At 51.4% G+C, this 17,337-nt stretch overlaps 1 protein-coding gene across 1 annotated transcript; it reads right to left on the reverse strand.

The window, feature by feature from the left end:
- Positions 1-1,973: 1,973 nt before the first annotated feature.
- On the reverse strand, positions 1,974-15,411 carry REN (renin). Its single transcript, XM_007523152.3, has 9 exons — positions 14,801-15,411; positions 9,906-10,062; positions 8,608-8,731; positions 7,326-7,444; positions 6,410-6,606; positions 3,542-3,661; positions 3,049-3,193; positions 2,738-2,836; positions 1,974-2,318 (listed from the first exon to the last, which is right to left on the reverse strand). Exons 1-9 carry the CDS (start codon positions 14,896-14,898, stop codon positions 2,157-2,159), a joined length of 1,221 nt encoding a protein of 406 aa, XP_007523214.1. The 5' UTR covers positions 14,899-15,411; the 3' UTR covers positions 1,974-2,156.
- Between the last annotated feature and the right edge of the window lie 1,926 nt (positions 15,412-17,337).

The following is a 17,337-nucleotide window of genomic DNA, read 5'->3' on the forward strand; positions in this document are numbered from 1 at the left end:
GGGGGTCAGCCCGGGTGCGCCCACCTGTGCTCACTGCCCGCACTCCCCGGACTTCTGGGAAAGGTTCTGCGGGCGGTAACCCTTGCAGCATCTCAGAGCTCCTCCCGGCAGCAACCCCCTACTCCCCACCACCACCGTGGAGAGAAGATATGGATGATGCATATGGGGGGTGGGTTGCACTATGACCACTCTGGTCGGGAGAGTCCTTGCTGCCCCCCGCAGAAAAAGAAAAAGTGACTACAGAGACTGGGGTCCCGGTCTGTCACCTGTCACCCCAAGTTGATCCTATCGTCAATGCTGCCCAGATTCCCCCTCTGCCCCACAGACTCAAGGGCTTCCCCCGGAGGCGCCCAGAGCAACAGCACTCGCCCACCGCACTGGAAATAGGGCTGGTGTACTATTTACTTTGAACGTAAACAGCCTATCTGAATGTGCTTTACAAGAGAGACTAGAGTATCGCTCTGTCATATGCGGTGGCCGAGACAAAGGGCAGGCAAGGAATAATACACTCTGCCCTACCTGCCCCTGAGCCAACACCCTGGCCCAACACATGTAAATTTATTTTATTTTCTAAGATGTATTAATGAGAAAGAAGGAGAAAGAACCAGAACATCAGGCTAGGGAGACAGCATACTGTTATGCAAAAGACTTTCATGCCTGAGGCTCTGAGGCCCCAGGTTCAATTCAAAGCACCACCATAAACTGGATCTAAGCAGTGCTCTGGTCACTCTGTGTCTTTCTCTATGTACATTTCCCTAAAATAAAATATTAAAAAAGAAGAATCAGAGCACCACTCTCACGCAAGAGTTCCTGGGGATCAAACTCGGGGCATCGTGCTTGAGAGTGCAATGCTTTATCCACTGTTCCACACCTGGGCCTCCCCTGTCTGTAACTAATATGCAGGATAGTGAAGGAAATGATGGGGTGGGGCTTACTCTTAAGGTCCCAGAGTCCCAGGGCTGGAAAGATACTGACTCCAGTGCCCCCCCCCTTTCAGTGAGAAATAAAATCAAGTAAACAAGTAAGTGAATTCTGAATGACAGTTGGGAGCTAATGGGGTGGCATCCTAAATAGGAGCTGTGCACAGGGATACTGCTAACACTTCCTGTCTTTGGGGCTACTACCCTAGAGGCCATTCAGTGCCTTTTTTCCCCCCTCTCTCTTTTCTCTCCCCCCTCCCCCCTCCCTCCCTCCTAAAAGAATGGTGACTAGCCTCAGTGGCTTCCTGACGATGTCTGTCACCCTCATCCCGGGGTTAGTGGGAGTGAAGAAAAATTCAGCCCAAAGATCCCTGAGTCTGTGAGAAGGACAACAGCAATGTCTTCTCACCGGTGGTTGTGTTTGGGGACCCACCTAGCCCCCTGCTAAGGTATGAAGCTGTCCCCCTGTATGGTAATGTGGGGAGCTCCCCGGACAAGAGTCATGTGGGCTGGGTTCTAGTCTTGTATTTCCACACTCCAACTAGCTACATTAGGCACATGTCTTCATTTTCTGAACCTCTGTTTCCCCACATGTTAAAAGTAGTTCTCAGTGTTGGCGACTTACACTGTTTTAGGTAAAGGAGTTTATAGACCGCTGGTGCCTATGACTGAAAGGGATGAGTTTGCTATGCCTGAGAGGCAAGGCTGCCTGGCTCAGCAATGCAGTCTGAACTTGGGCTGGCTTCCAGAAGCTTTTCTCTGACCCACAGCCTCCTATCACAGGGATTGGCCCTGGTCCTTGAGGGGCAGGATGGGCACAGGGCCGACTTTCTGCAAACTTCCCTCCCAAGGTTATGTAAACAGCTCCACCTGAGCCCTGCCAAGCCCAGAAGCCCTGCCAGCACCGGGTGGCTGGCGTCACCTCTGCATGCAGGAGCCTGTACCAGCAGATGAGTGTGCAGCTTGTCATTCTGTCACCCTCCTGTCTGCACACGGCCACACAAGACTGGGACTCTCTCTGCTCCCAGCCCCAGTGACGCCAGGTACTATGGATCTGTGCACATGAAGTTTTTATTCTGCTGGTCCTCAAAGCAGGGAAGAGCCCATGCTGTGGACAGAGCCAGTCTCCCAAGGAACTCCACGCCCTGTGCCCCCTCCCCCTGGACAGGCAGAGGGGGCTCCCCCACTACCCACAAGCGAGGACTCCACTTGTGGGCTGGGGCTAAGGGCTGGGCCTCAGCGGGCTAAGGCAAAGCCAATTCTGTTGTTGTGCCGATCGAACTCCGTGTAGAACTTGCGGATGAAGGTGGCACCCAGGACCCAGGTGGGCCCCGTGGGTGGGGGGACATCCATGCCATGAAGGGCCAGTGTGCACTGGTCACCGCTGCTGGAGGAATCCTGGCAAGGAGCAGGGATGATTGCCCACTGCCTAGTGCAGAGTCATTCTCCCCCCAGCCCCTTTTGTCACTCTTGAAATCACAACCCTGGATATCGCCAAAGGATGCAAAACAGGTGCCTTCAAGGGCTACAGGCTGGCGGGGATTCTGGGAGTTGATTGAGTGTGGAAAGGATAAGAGAGAGCGTAGCACTACTGGCAGTGTTTGATGAGGCAATGGAGTTAGAGGGTGGCTGCACACTGGAGTCCTGGGTGGGGGGGTGCCTAGGGGCCACGCTGGGGTGCTGGCTTCAGAAGCAAAGGATGTGGCTTGCTATGGGGATTTTCAAAGCTTTTTTTCAAAGCCAGGTCTGTTAGTGTGTCATCTGTACAGAATGACTGGCGTGTCCCTCTCCAAGGCCCTCTCCCCCTTCCCCCTCACCTGTAATACATAGTCGACACTGGTGAGGGTGTAGTCTCTGCCCCCCAGGTGGAAGGAGATCTCAGGCATCATGGGCACCTGGTTACAGTTCACCACATACTGGAGGGAGGGAGAGGGCACTGAGTGGGGGAGGACTCCAGCAGTCACAGCCCTGGGTTGCTGGCTTCTCCTATGGAGGGGGCTAGGCGTGGTGCCCCCTTATCCCCTCCACCCTTGGAATGTGAGAAGTGGTCTCACTTAGTACTTGAGGCTGCCTGGGGTGATTTCAGGGCTTGGACCCCCTCCCCCATCCCGGCCCCTCAGCTTCTCACTTCATCCCTGCTCAGCTCCTTGGCCTCCAGGGTCTCCATGAGCAGCTTCAGGGAGCTGGTGGGCCCTGAGATGAAGGACGCCCCGGTATCCACCACAGCCTTGCAGCCTTCCTCACAGAGCAAAGTCACCGACCTCACAGACACCCTGTGATGGGGCAGGATGGAGACACAGACAGACAGGTTGAGGGCACTGCTGGGCTGCACTGCTTTCCTGAGTGAGGGTGGCCATGGGAAGCCATGCCAGAGGCCCAGTTGTACAAGGCAGGATGGCAAAATGGGCAGTGAGGCAGGCAGACAGTCATCCTGCCAGTACTGAGCTGGAACCCACCACCATCTCTCTGGACACTCCTCCCTGGTTCCTCGCATCTTCGTGTTTCCCAGCACTGGGCAGGGCTGACTTCACAGGGGGACAGGCTGTCTCCTCTCCAGCCCAGCACCCCCCCTCCTGTGAAAGCTGAGTTTTGGGGCATGGGGTGAGTTGAGGATTCCTCACCCTTTCATGTTGATCTGCCAGGAGCCGGTGTCGCTGACACTCACATAGTGGAAATTCCCTTCATAGTACTGGGGGTCACTGCCTCCCAGCACTATCTCTCCCCCCTGCAGGTGGGAATCCCTGGGGGGGGGGAGGAAAGGCTGTTGGAGACCCAGAGCCCACAGGCACCCAGGCAGGTGGGCCCAGGTAGAATCCGGGGAGGCAGGAAGGCTGGGGAGCACACAGACCCCCCTGACCCCTCCCCCCAAGCTCAGCTAGGTCTTCAGAGCAATGCACTTGCACCCAGTGAAGCAGAAATTGCAAGTGTAGACAGTGACTAGGATGCAAATGAATTGCAAATTAGCCCCTCCCACTTGGGGTCTGGGTTGAGCCAGTGCATGGGGAGGGGCCTCTGGGGAGCTTGGGGGTGGGGGGTGCAGGCAGAAGGGGAAGAGAACATGGGCATCTCCTGAGCCCTGCCCCCCACAGAGGTGAGTTTGAGCAGGTGCCTGAGGGTTCTGGGCCAGGTGCTCTGGAAGGCCAGGGCCATGGCAGGGCTGATAGCTCCTTACTGGTAATTTCTGCAGAGAAAAAAACACAGCAGAAAATCAAGGCTTGGGGTGGGAGGTGGGGGCTCACCAGCCTGCTGTTAGGAAGTGTCAAAGTTTACCCTTTTCACCCTTCAGGCACGGGAGTTACCAAGAGGTGCAGCCACTTGCCCGAAGTCACTCAGGCTGGGGGGGGGCGGGGGCTGGAGGTATGGGGGTCCCCTGCAGTTCAGGGCTGACTTCAGAACATACTTGGTGCTTGGGTTTCCTTCCCAGCACCCTAACAGGAGGCCCGTGTACACACAGCTGTGTGCACAGCTGTGGAGGTGTGTCACAGTATTAGTGCAACTGTCATTATTTGCATTTATTTTTTTTAAATATTTATTTATTTTCCCTTTTGTTGCCCTTGTTGTTTAACATTGTTGTGGTTATTGATGTCATTGTTGTTGGATAGGACAGAGAGAAATGGAGAGAGGAGGGGAAGACAGAGAGGAGAGAAAGATAGACACCTGCAGACCTGCTTCACTGCTTGTGAGGCGACTCCCCAGCAGGTGGGGAGCCAGGGCCTCGAACCGGGATCCTTAAGCCGGCCCTTGCGCTTCACCTGCTGCGCTACTGCCCGGCTCCCCATTATTTGCATTTTTATAGAGCTGGTTCACTCAACTGCCATACCTCTGTCCCCCCAAAACTTGCAGAATGTTCCCTTCCTCTGTGCCAGGGTAGAGTCCGAGGCAGGCCTACTTCGTACCAAGGGCCCCTCTTTGTAGGTAGGCTGCATTCTCTTTCTTCCTTGGCCTTTCATGTGCCCTCAGTTCCACGTTTCCCCCTCTAGATTCTCAATTGCTCACTGTCCGTCAGCTTCTCTCTCCAGTTGCAGGTGAGCAGGCATCCTCCAGAACTCAGCAGCGCCCAGCCTTTCATCCTCTGCATCCCTGCCTGCACCTGCCCTCCACTCGGTCCCCTGTCAAACTGCCCCAGGCACCCTGCATCCGCCTATCACATGCACCAGTACCACTTGCTGCCTGGCCCTGCCACTTGGGAGCAGTTCTCCAACCTCCTTCCTATAGACCAGTGGTAGCCCTGGCTCAAAGGCAGCTGGGAGAAAGCTCAGCCATTAGAGTGCATGCCTTTGCCTACATGAAGCCCTGGGTTTGAATCTCAGCAACACATGGGAGCTCCATGGGAAGTGGAGCAGTGCTGTGGTGTCTCTCCCCCTCCCTCTTTTCTTTCCTTCTTCTGATACAGACAGAGAAAGCCAAGAAGTAGAGAATAAGAGACCATAGCACCAAAGCTTCCTTCAGTGTAGCAGAAGCCAGGTTTAAACCTGGGTCTCGTACATGCAAAGCAATGCACTATCCAAGTGAGCTATTTTGCCACCCCCCTCCTGCTCTATTTCTTTTTTCTTTTATTTATAAAGTGAAAACACTAACAAAAACCATAGGATAATAGGGGTGCAACACACAATTCCCACCACCAGAACTCTGTATCCCATCCCCCCTGATAGCTTTCCTATTCTTTAACCCTCTGGGAGTATGGACCCAAGGTCATTGTGGGGTGCAGAAGGTGGAAGGTCTGGCTTCCCCATAAATAATATTTTTTAAAAATTGAATGTTTAGGGACTGGGTGGTGGTGCACACATTGCAATGTTCAAGGACCCAGGTTCAAGCCCCTGCTCCCCACCCACAAGGGAAATGCTTCATGAGCAGTGATGCAGGTCAGCAGGTGTCTATCTTTCTCCCTCTCTATCTCCCCTCCCCTCTCAATTTCTCTCTGTTCTACCAAATTAAACAGAAAGGGAAAAATGGAATGTTTATTATTTTTACATGCTTATTTTAACTTTTTTTTTTTTTTTTAAATCAGGGCACTACTCAGCTTTGACTTCTGGTGATCTGGGGACTGATTCTGGAAGCACAGAGCCTCAGACGTGAGAGGTATTTATTATTATTATTTTTTCCATCAGGGTTATTGCTGGACCTATGAGTCCACCACTCCTGGTGGCCATTTTTTCCATTTTTTTATTTCTAATTTTCATTCAATATGACAGAGAGAAATTGAGAGAGGACAGAGAGATATAGAGAAGGAGAAAAAGAGAGATATCTGCAGACCTGCTTCACTGCTTGGGGAATGGGAACTTGAACCTGGTCCCTGGTGCTTGGTAATATGTGCCTTTAACCAGGTGCACCACTGCCTGCCACCCCATGAGTTTTTTTGCATAACCACTATGCTGTCTCCCCAGCCCTAAATATAGTTTTTATGAATTGAAATTGAAGTTGTGGCTTCCACAATGGGGGATACTTCAGAATCCTGCTCCATAGCCTCCCCACCCAGCTCCAGGCCCCACCTGTTGTAGTAGACGGAGAAGACATCCTCTTTCAACACCTTCTGGGAGAGAATCTGGTCAAAGACTGGAGTGATCCCGTCCACAGCCTGAGCAGGGAAGCCCATGCCCAGAACGCCATCAAACTTGGCCAACATGAAGGGGATCACGGGCAGCTCTGTGACCTCGCCAAAGGTCTGTGTCACCATGATTCCGCCTACCTGTGGGAGGAAGAACCCTAGGAGGTCAAGCTTGCACTCTGTCCCTGGGCAGTGTCTGGGCTGGGCTTCCATATTGAGGGGCTTGGGGGACACATCTGCTCCAGAGGTGAACAGTTTGGGCTAAAACCGTCTCATCTACTCCCCCACTCCGACATTACACATCAACTCATGTCATAATAAAGCTGTGGGGTCCAGAGAGAATCAAGCAGCCCAGTGACCAGATAGGGCTATGGTCTAGCATTTGCAAATGGGGTTAAGGACACTCAGCTCAGCCAGGCTGTTCCCCCTGCTCCTTTTTCCTCCAGTCTCTGACATCAAGCCCAGATTTAACCTCAGTGTGATTTTACCCTGACTCAAACTAACATGGGCCCTACAGTAAGCAATGCCCTGACCCTGTTCTTGATTGGACTTCAGTTTAGCCTCTGGTTGGGTGGTAGGTTCCTTGGCCAGAGGCTGTGGGGCTCAGGACAGGCTGTCCTTGTGATTGAGGTGCAGAAACTTTCACAGAGCAGGCACACGGTGCCAGGAGTTGGACTTTGCTGTCCACGATACTCCTCTTTGCTCCTCAAACAAGAAGCAGCCCAGCAGGGTGCTTGTCAGCAGAAGGAGTAGCTAGTTACACCTTCCCCAAGTGTGGCCTTGAATGGCAGGAGAGATCTGGGGCCAAGAAGATCTGGGAGTGGGGGAGGGTACTGACGGCCTGAGGCAGCCTCACTTACAGTCACCACATCTTGGCTCAGGAAGCCTCTGACCTTCCCGGATCCATAGCGGATGGTGAAGTCTCTCCCATTCTCCAAGTAGCTGGAGGATTCTGAGGAGTCGTAGAGCCTGTGAATCTCTGGCAGAGGAACACGGGCTCAGATCCAGCCCAGAGAGCCGAGGGGCACATGGGTAGAGGGGGGGCTGTTGGGCTGGCTGACTGAGGACTTGGGTACAGTGAGCCCTGAGGTCAGAGGCTTGGACAATGTGTTTCATCAATCAAGAGCTGTTTCTTGGGCCCCTATTATGTTCCTACACCTCTATGATTTTATCTCAAACAAAGCACCTTAGAGCGACTTGTAATGTTCAGATTTGATGAAGGTTTTGCAATGGTTGTTGACTAGAATCCAACCTTCAGTCTCTGGGAGGAGGGGAAATAGACTTCAGGTTGGCCAGGATGTTGAAGTTTTTAATTTGATTTTATTTTTGCCTCCAGGGTTATTGCTGGGGCTCAGTGCCTGCACCATGAATCCACTGCTCCTGGAGGCCATTTTCCCCTCTTTTGTTGCCCTTGTTGTTGTAGCCTCATTGTGGTTATTATTGTTATTGTTGATGTCGTTCATTGTTGCATAGGACAGAGAGAAATGGAGAGAAGAGGGGAAGACAGAGAGGGGGAGAGAAAGACAGACACCTGCAGACCTGCTTCACCGCCCGTGAAGCGACTCCCCTGCAGGTGGGGAGCCCGGGGCTCGAACCGGGATCCTCACGCTGGTCCTTGTGCTTCGTGCCACGTGCGCTTGACCTGCTGTGCTACCGCCTGACCCCCTTAATTTGATTTTTAAACAATATTAATTTATTGGTCTGGGGAGATGGCATAATGGCTCTGCAAAATATTTTCATGCCTGAGGCTCTGAGGTCCCAGTCTGAGTCCCCTTCACCACCATAAGCTAGGCCTAAGCAGTGCTCTGGTTTCTCTCTCTCTTTAAAATAAATATTTATTTATTAATAAGAGGGATAACCAGAGTATCACACATGTACTACATACTTGGGACCTCATGCTTGGGAGCCCAACACTTTATTTTCTGTTCTACTTCCTGTGCTACTATTTATTTATTTATTTATTTACTCTGGTGGCCAAATTGGGCAGATGAAGTGCACCTGTCACTTTCTTGGGGCCAGTGGGGCCAAGGCTGAGGGGAAGCAGTTCTGAAGGCAGTAGGAGGGGTCTGTTGACAGCTGTCGTGAAGCAGGGCTGGCCAGACATGCAGGGAGGGGGCTTGGGGTGGGGTGGGGGGCACTCACCACAGGCCATGTAGAGAGGGCTGCACTTGGTGGAGGGCACCCAGAGGTTGGCAGAGCCTGTATCAAAGACGACTTTGAAGGTTTGGGGTGGGGTGCCAATGCTGATCTCGCCATAGTACTGGGTCTGCAGGGGTGAAAGAGGCAGCTGGAGGGGATGTGGGACCTTGAGGTCACCTGATCCCCCCCATAGGTACTTGGGGTGGGGTCAGCTGGGCTTCCATTTTCCAGTGGGGACTGACTGGGAGGCTTAACACATTTTCTCTTGTTTTAAAAACATTTATTTAGGGGGCTGGGTGGTCACACACCTGGTTAAGTGCATATATGCACAAGGACCAGGGTTCAAGCCCCCAGTCCCCTCTTGCCGGGGGTGGGGGGGGTACTTCAGGTACTTCAGGAAGCAGGTCTGTGTCTCTCTCCCTTTAAAATTTTTTTATTATCTTTATTTATTGGATAGAGACAGCCATAAATTAAGAAAGTAGGGGGAGATGGGGAGAGAGACACCTGCAGCCCTGCTTCACCACTCGTGAAGCTTTCCCCCTGCAGGTGGGGATGTGGGGCCCGTACCTGGGTCCTTGAGCACTGTAACATGTGCGCTCAACCAGCTGCGCCACCACCCGGCCCCTCTCTCTCCCTTTCTATCTCCCCTCCCTTTCATTTTCTCTCTTTTCTTTCAAATAAAATAAATAAAGTTAAAAATTAAATATTTATTTACTGTTTCTTTGTTTGATGGGACAGAGACAAATTGAGAGGGAAGGGAGAGAGAGAAGAGGAGAGAGAAAGAGAAATACCTACAACACTGCTTCACTGCTTGTGAAGCTTCTCCCTTGCACATGGGGGACCAGGGGCTTGAACCTGGGTCTTTGCACATGGTAATGGGTGTACTTAACCAGCTTACCACCACCTGACCCCAGCTTTCTTCCAAACTCTCAGGAAGTGTGGCAAGAAGTCAAAATGAACTGCCTGACCTGAAGCAGGAAGGTGTCAGCCTTTGAGGAAGCAACAAGCTGTACACAGCAACCTGCTGAGCTGGCTCCCAGAATATGTCACCTGAGTTCACACCCTTCTGCCCACTGGTGACACCTGGGCTGGAGGCCTGGAGCCCGGGACTCAGGCAGCCTCTGTCCCTCCTGCACTCTGTGTGTGGTCTTTCAGCTGTAGCCTGGGACTCCTGGAGGGTTCCAGTGCTCCAGACCGATTCAGTCAGGCGCAGCATGGCAAGAGCAAAAACAGCATTAGGCCCAAGAAAGAGGAGTGGTGAGCTTGGTGGGGGCTGGGGCTGGGGGAGGGGTGGCACTCACATCCAGGTAGTTGGTGAGGATCACTGGGGAGGTGCTGTTGCTGTGGCCCAAGGCAAGTTTCTGGGAGAACTGGCTCCATTCAGCAAGCAGCCTGTCCACACTCACACCCCGTTCCTGCAGGCTCTCCCTCACTGAGGGCATTTTCTTGAGGCAAATTCTGGCCCGGAAGAGAGGAAGAAGAATAGGATAGATTTGTATGCCTCCCATAGAAATGGTAGAGGCCCTGAATTTCTGGTGTGGCTCTTCTAACTTAGCCTGGAGCCTAATAATCTGTTTATTTAAGTCTTTATTTATTTATGGTTTTGCCACAGGGCTATTGCTAGGGCTCAGTGCACTGGAATCCACTGCTCCTGGTGGCCGTTTTTCTCTTTTTGTTATGATAGAGATAGAAGTAAGACAAGAGAAGGGGAGAGAGAGGGAGAGAACAGAGAGCCACCTGCAACCTGCTCCTGCTTTAACCTGCGTGTGAAGTGTCCCCTGCAGGTGGGCACCAAGGCTTGAACTAGGGTCCTTGATTTACTGGTTGCATCACTGACTGTCCCTTCCTTCCTTCCTTCCTTCCTTTCTTCCTTCATTCCTTCCTTCCTTCCCCTTTCCCTTCCTCTCCTCTTTCTTTCTTTCTTTCTTTCTTTCTTTCTTTCTTTCTTTCTTTCTTTCTTTCTATCTGCATGACTTCACCAGTTGTGGTAGCCATCTTTGCTTGCTTGCTTCTTCTTCTTTTTCAGATAGAGATTCTAGAGATTGAGAAAGATGGAGAGATAAAGGGATTCTGTAATTGACTCACTCACTCACTCACTCATTCACTCACCACTCACTCACTCACTCACTCACTCGTTCACTTACTTACCCACCCACTCATTCACTCACCACTCACTCACTCAGTTTTCATTTGCTGAACATGTGCTCTGTGTCTGCACCCTGGTGGATACGAGAGATAAAGCTTGTAGGTGGCCAGGTGGTGGTGCACCTGGTTAAGTGCTCATATGACAGTGCGCAAGGACTCAGGCTCAAGCTGCTGGTCCTTACCTGCAGGAGGGAAGCTTCACAAGTGGTGAAGCAAGGCTGCAGGTGTCTCTCTGTCTCTTTCCCTCTATCTTCCCCTCTCTTTTCAATTTCTCTCTGTCTCTATCCAATAATAAATAAATTAATAAAATATTTAAAAATAAAGATAAAGCTTGTCATCACTTTCCAAGGGCTCCAGCAGGTGGGAAAACAGAGGGAACACAGACAATGACACCTAAGGAGATGCAGGCTGGGGATGCGCCCCCATCAAGGTGAGACAAGAGGCTGCAGTGCCATATGTGCCCTGTAGGTGGCAACAGATACTTGCATCAGCTGCCTGCAGGGATTCTAGAAAGCCCAGAGCCACACCCATCTGGACTGTGGGACCATTGAGCTCAGTTGGGCAGGGCCAGAGACCTTTCCTGTGCAGCCGTCCTTAGAAAAATATGCCTGTTTGAGCCCACATCCCAGCCTGTTGGTTTCTTTTTGTTCTTTGTTTCTTTCTAATTTAATTTTATTTCATCCTCCAACTCTTCCCCCTTCTCCCTGTCTTCCCTTTCCTCCTCCCCTCCCCCTCCTGTTCCTTTTTCCTATGGGCTCTTGTCTTGAAACTTTCCTGTCATGTTTGAGAGGCAGAATTAGAGAGATCTGAGAAACTCAACCAAACTGAGCTGCCATGGGGTGAGTGTTAAAGTCTGTTCATGTCACCCTCATAATAATTCTGCAAGCTTTCTGTCATCCCCTCAGCAATGCAAATGGAGCCTCACAGGGTTCAAAGTAGTGACTGGCACTGTTTCCCACGTACTGGGCTGCCTGGGCTCCAAAGTCTGAAGGGAGGTGTCCCTAGTTGCTGTTCAGAGGTCCCAGGATTGCAGCCCACGTCACAGAGGGGCCCCTTTCTCCCCTGTTGCTGGGCTGCCCAGTCCCTATGTCCTGGGCCTTAGGGCACAGGAAACTGAGTGCAGCCACCATGCCTGTCAGAGCTGCGCTTCAATGGAGGTGGAGACTCATATTCCTCTCACAGGCTACTGTTCACAAAGTATTTTCACAACTATGATCTTTACTTCTCAAAAATCCAAAAAGGGTGGGTCATTTTACTTTTACTATTCCATTTTTTTTTCTTTTGTCATTGCTAGAGCTTCACTTCTCCTGGCTGACTTTCCTCAGATAGAATGGAAGAGAAAGAGAAAGCGACAGAGAGATAGTGATATATACCACAGCCCTGACACCTCCCCCAGGGGAGCCTGGGCTTGAACCTGGGTCCTGTGCATGGTGGAGCAGGTGCTCTCCCAGATGAGTTACCTTGGCAGCCCACTATTCCCATTTTTACAGAGAGAAATATGGAGGAACAAAGACAGCTGCACTCCAAAGAGGACACATCCTCCACTGTGCTCCCTCCCTCCCCCCACACCCCCCCCACTTGAATGCATTTCCCCTCCAGGAAGCTTGCTCCCATGAACTTCATACTGACCTCACCCTTCCATGGGTTCTGGTCCCCCTGGGTGCTCACAGCCAGCTCTGCGTAGTCTCACAGAGACGGTGCTGTCTGCTGCTGAGGGCGTACTGTGCATGAGAATGAGCCTGCATTTTTTTAAAAATTTTTTTTCAATATTTATTTATTCCCTTTTGTTGCCCTTGTTGTTTTATTGTTGTAGTTATTATTGTTGTTGTTGTTACTGATGTCATCATCATTGGATAGGACAGAGAGAAATGAAGAGAGGAGGGGAAGACAGGCGGAGAGAAAGATAGACACCTGCAGACCTGCTTCACCGCTTGTGAAGCGACTCCCCTGCATGTGGGGAGCCAGGGCTCGAACCAGGATCCTTATGCTGGTCCTTGCGCTTTGTGCCACGTGCGCTTAACCTGCTGTGCTACCGCCTGCATCTTTTACTCGCTGTGTGACTCTCATCAACTTACTCAACTTCTATGGGTCTTTTCTGAATTAACTCCTTATAGAGGTGTTTATGGAGCTCAGGAAAGGCCCAGAGAAGTCAGGTAAGTTGCTGAGAATCCTAGCTGTGTGAGAGAGATTCGTCAGAATCGAGATCAGACTTACAAGCCCAGTGCTCTCCGCTGCACCACCTCCCAGCGCTAGAAACTCTCACTGTTATTCAGACCTGAGCTCCCACCTTCAGGTCTTCTGTTCCCCTCTGGACTCATCCCACCTTGTCTCTCCCCTTTCACATCTGCAGACTTAATGGATAATCAATCATCTGTTCCCTTGACCCTGGCACCAAATAGATGTCAGCTATGTCCTTCTCTTCCATGCATATATATTAATATGTAATATATTAATTTGCTTTATTTTAATGAGAGAAAGATAAGAGAAGCCAGAGCACTGCTCAGCTCTGGTTTATAGTAGTGCTGAGGATTGAATCTGGGACTTTGGAGTCTCAGACATGGAAGTCTTTTGCAGAACCATTATGCTGTCTTCCTTGCCCCACTTATCTCTTTTTTTTTTTTAAGATGAAACTTTTATTTGTGAGAGAGAGAAAGAGGAGAAAGAAAATCACAGTATCACTCTGGCATATACAGTGAATGCTGGGAATGGAACTTGGAACTTTATGCTTAAGAGTCCACTGCACCACCTCCCAGGATTCCTTCCTTCCTTCCTTCCTTCCTCCCTTCCTTCGTCTTCCTTCCTTCCTCCCTTCCTTCATCTTTCTTTCTTTCTTTCTCTCTTTCTCTCTTTCTTTCTTTCTCCCTTGCCATCAGGCATATCATTGAGGCTCTGTGCCTACACAACAAATCCAGCGCTCCCAGGGGCCATCCCCCCTTTTTTCTTTTTGCTTGATAAGATAGAAAGAAATGAGAGAGCAGGGAAAGAGAAAGAGAAACACCTGCAGCACTGCTTAAACCCAGCTCCTTGATGATGGCAATGTGTGCACCAACCATGTGTGCCTCAAAGTGTTTCCTTTAGTGTTTGTGCTAATCCCTTCCTTCCAAAGTACCAAAGATGCCTGGGGTGGGGGTGGGGTGATTTTTTACAATACACTGGCATCTTGCCAAGAGCTTTACAAATGGTACCTCATTCAATCCTTAAAGCAGCTGGGGGGGGGGGCAGTGGCACACCCAGCTAAGCACACATATTACCAGGCTCAAGGCTCCGGGTTCAAACCTCTGCTTTCCACCTGCAGGAGGTATGCTTCACAAACAGTGAAGCAAGTCTGCAGGTGTCTTTTTATCTTTCTTTCTGTCATCCCCTCCTCTCTCGTTTTCTGTCATATCTAATAATACAGAAAGAAAAAAAAAAAGGCTGCCGGGACTGTTGGATTTATGTAGTACAGGCACTGAACCCCAGCATAAACCCTGGTGGAAATACAAGCAAACAGCTCTGTGAAGTAAGAACTGGCATGATTTCTGCTTTAAATGCTAAACTAAGAGGCCAGGAGCTATCTGAGTGGTGGAGTTTGACTACAAGAAACCCCGGGTTCCTGACACTGCATATGCCAGAGCTGCACTGTGTCTCTCTCATCAAGAGTAGAATAAAATAGGCAAGCCTAGGCCTGCGGAGGTCGAGTCACTTGTCTGTCCATCACTGCACACACAGCTTGTTAGTTCTGCCTTTAGACTTAGCTGTGCCCTGTGCTAGGCTTTAAACTGTCTCAGGCAGCGTGGGACATGTCATCATCATCTCTGTGTTCCAGCCATGCCTGATCATCAGGTGCTGAGATGCAAAGCTCTGGGCAGGCATGACAGGACATGGCTTCCCAGCTTACTGGGCGCCATCTTGGCTATGTGACCGTGGGCCCAGTCACTTGACCTCTCTAAGCGGGAGAGTTGGATGACATCACATACCTGAAAACTGAGATTAGCTGCTCTGATGAAGTCTCTCCTGCCCACAGGTGGGAATGCCTTGGACCCCGCCCAGCCTTGCCCACCCAGCCCGGTACCTTCTGAAAGCGCCGCTGTCGGCAGGGAGACCAAAGGTGCAGGAGGCCCAGAGCACCAGCAGGAGACCCCCGTGAGGCATTCTGCTCCATCTGGCCATGATTCACCTGGTCCCTGATTGCTTTGTGGCTCACAGAGTTCTTGTCCTTTTATACACTCCCCAGGAGATGCTGTGGTTCCAGGCTGCACTGATTTATGACCCTGGGGCCAGAGGTACAGAGCAAGAGCAGCAGAGCAGGGGAAAGGGGGCCGTGGGAAAGCAGAGCTGGGCCCAGTGACGCCAGTGACCCCCAACCTGGCCTAGCCTTTCGACCCCCAGAGGGGCAGGGGCTGCTGAGAAACTGCACTGCACAGGAGCAGGGGACAGGGCAGGGCTGGGACAGGCATGGAACCCGGTTTCCAGCCCGCCAGCCTGGACTCCAGCCCTGTACCTGGAAGCTTCCCCATGCTTTGAATCACTCTGGCTTCTCCGAGACTGCAGCCAGTGCGAATTCAAGTCTGGAACATGGATTTCGTGACTGCTCCTGGCTGACCCCATGGTTAGCAGCAGCTGCTTTGGGGACTGCCAGGTGGGGTGTGTGGCCAACCTCTGTTGGCTGAAGATTAGCAGGAGAGACAGTTTGAGGAAGGCTCTCCAGAAGGTCAAGACTGGTCAACTGGTTCTTCTCTTTCTCCTCTTTGTTTGGTCCTGACTTTTTCTGAGGAAGGCCCCCAAACTCACACCTGACCTGTAAATCCCAGGATGGGTGGCACTTATTAAGCCTAGGATTCCCAGCTTCTTCCCACTCATCTCCTCCTTGAAGGCAGCCCTGATTCAACACAGCTTGACAGATTTCTTCACGAGAGCACAGCCCTCCATCATCTGTGATCACAGCAATTTCTGCTTGTGTGTACCTACCTCTTGCCCCAGAGTGGGGCAAGCACACAAAACCAGTGGCCTAGCCCTGGCTCAGTTGTGGGGGGTCCTGGGGTCTAGCACTAGCTGTGTGACCTTGGGTCCTCCCCTTCCCAGCTTGGGCCTCATTCCCAAGTCTGGATGATGAAGCAGGTGCTGTGTGGATTCCATGGTGCCTTGCAGTTCAGGTCCTGTGGGGTTGGTTCTAGGTTCTGTGCCTCCAGGGTACTGCTCCCCAGCTGTGGACAGGAGAGATTTCCTCAGAGCTGCTAATCTCAGCTGCTAAGATGCCAACTAACACCCATGTTTGGCCTACACGATTCTAACACCCACCTAATGCCAGGCCCTGTGGGCGAATACCCAGGCACTGCGGTTGGTGGGCAGTGGGGGGAGATTTTGAGGGCCGGGCAAGAGCTTGTAAGAGGAGGATCATCTTGTCTGTGAAGAACCCTGTCGTCGGCAGCGTCTTTCACTCATTACCCAGTATCCACATCATTTATTAAATGGCAGACACCTTTCTAGAACTGGGACTTACAGAGGTGACAAAAAAGAAGCACAGTTTCTGCTCTTGTGGTGCACATGAGAGCGATTGCTGCTGCCACATAAACGTAGAACAGTAATTGAGACCAGAGCCACTCTGGGACCTCCTGGAAGATGTCACTGGGAGAGTCCACTTCAGCTGTCACCTAGGGGCTGTCAGGCTGTCAGTGGGGGGGCTTAGAGAGAAGGAAGGGGAGCACTAGCAGAATAGCACATGCCCAGTACTCTTGGAGAGTCAGCATGGAGAGGGGTCGGGTGGTAGTGCACTGGGTTAAGTGCACATAGTATGAAGCACAAGGACCCATGCAAGGATTCCGGTTCGAGCCCTTGGCTCCCCACCTGCAGGGGGGTTGCTTCACAAGTGGTGAAACAGGTCTGTAGGTGTCTTTCTCTCTCCCTATCTTCCTTTCCTCTCTCAATTTTTCTCTGTCCTAACCAATAAAATGGAAAAAATGACCACCAGGAGCAGCAAATTCATAGTGCGAGTACCAAGTCCCAGTGGCAACTCTGGAGGCAAAAAAAAAAAAAAAAAAAAAGGAAGCATAGAGGAGAAAGCTGGAAGCCGACATGTCTAAACAGAAGTGAGACGCAGAGGTGAGGCTGGGAGCCAGGGATGGTGAAAAGCCAGACCTCACTGCCTGCTTTTTTATGTGCCAAGCAACATCCAACACCCAACACATCACCTCCTCACAAGAACACTGGTAGCTAGCACCTCGGTCATCCCATTTTGCAGATGAGGAAACTGAGGTATAGGAGGGTTCAGGAGGTGACTCCCCCAGTGCTACACCCACAGGAAGTATGGGATCAGGCTGCATATGTTGGCAGTGTGACCCAGAAGCCAGGACAGAACCGACGCTGTTTGAGCTGAGAGTCCAGCCATAAAAGATTCAGTGAGGCTTGTATACTCATTAAGGCCTGAACCTGCACTCCTGAGTTTTATACATTCTTGTGAGCTAGTAAATCAAATGCTGATGAGAAAGCTTTGAGTCCAGGGACTGGGCAGTGGCCACCCAGTTAAACACACATAGTACTAAGTGCAAGGACCCTCACAAGGATCTGAGTTCAAGCCCACTGCTCCCCACCTGCAGGGGGGACACTTCACAG

This window comes from Erinaceus europaeus, chromosome 19 (genome assembly GCF_950295315.1).
Source record: "Erinaceus europaeus chromosome 19, mEriEur2.1, whole genome shotgun sequence".
Classification (NCBI taxonomy): domain Eukaryota; kingdom Metazoa; phylum Chordata; class Mammalia; order Eulipotyphla; family Erinaceidae; genus Erinaceus; species Erinaceus europaeus.

Bases quoted from the DNA above. Each gene is read 5' to 3' on its own strand.
- REN (XM_007523152.3), bottom strand. From the start codon at position 14,898: ATGGCCAGATGGAGCAGAATGCCTCACGGGGGTCTCCTGCTGGTGCTC. The intron at 7,445-8,607 runs GTGAGTGCCCCC...TTCCTCTGCCAG, and splicing joins CCCTCTCTACATGGCCTGTG to AGATTCACAGGCTCTACGAC. The intron at 6,607-7,325 runs GTAAGTGAGGCT...TTCCTCCCACAG, and splicing joins TGAGCCAAGATGTGGTGACT to GTAGGCGGAATCATGGTGAC.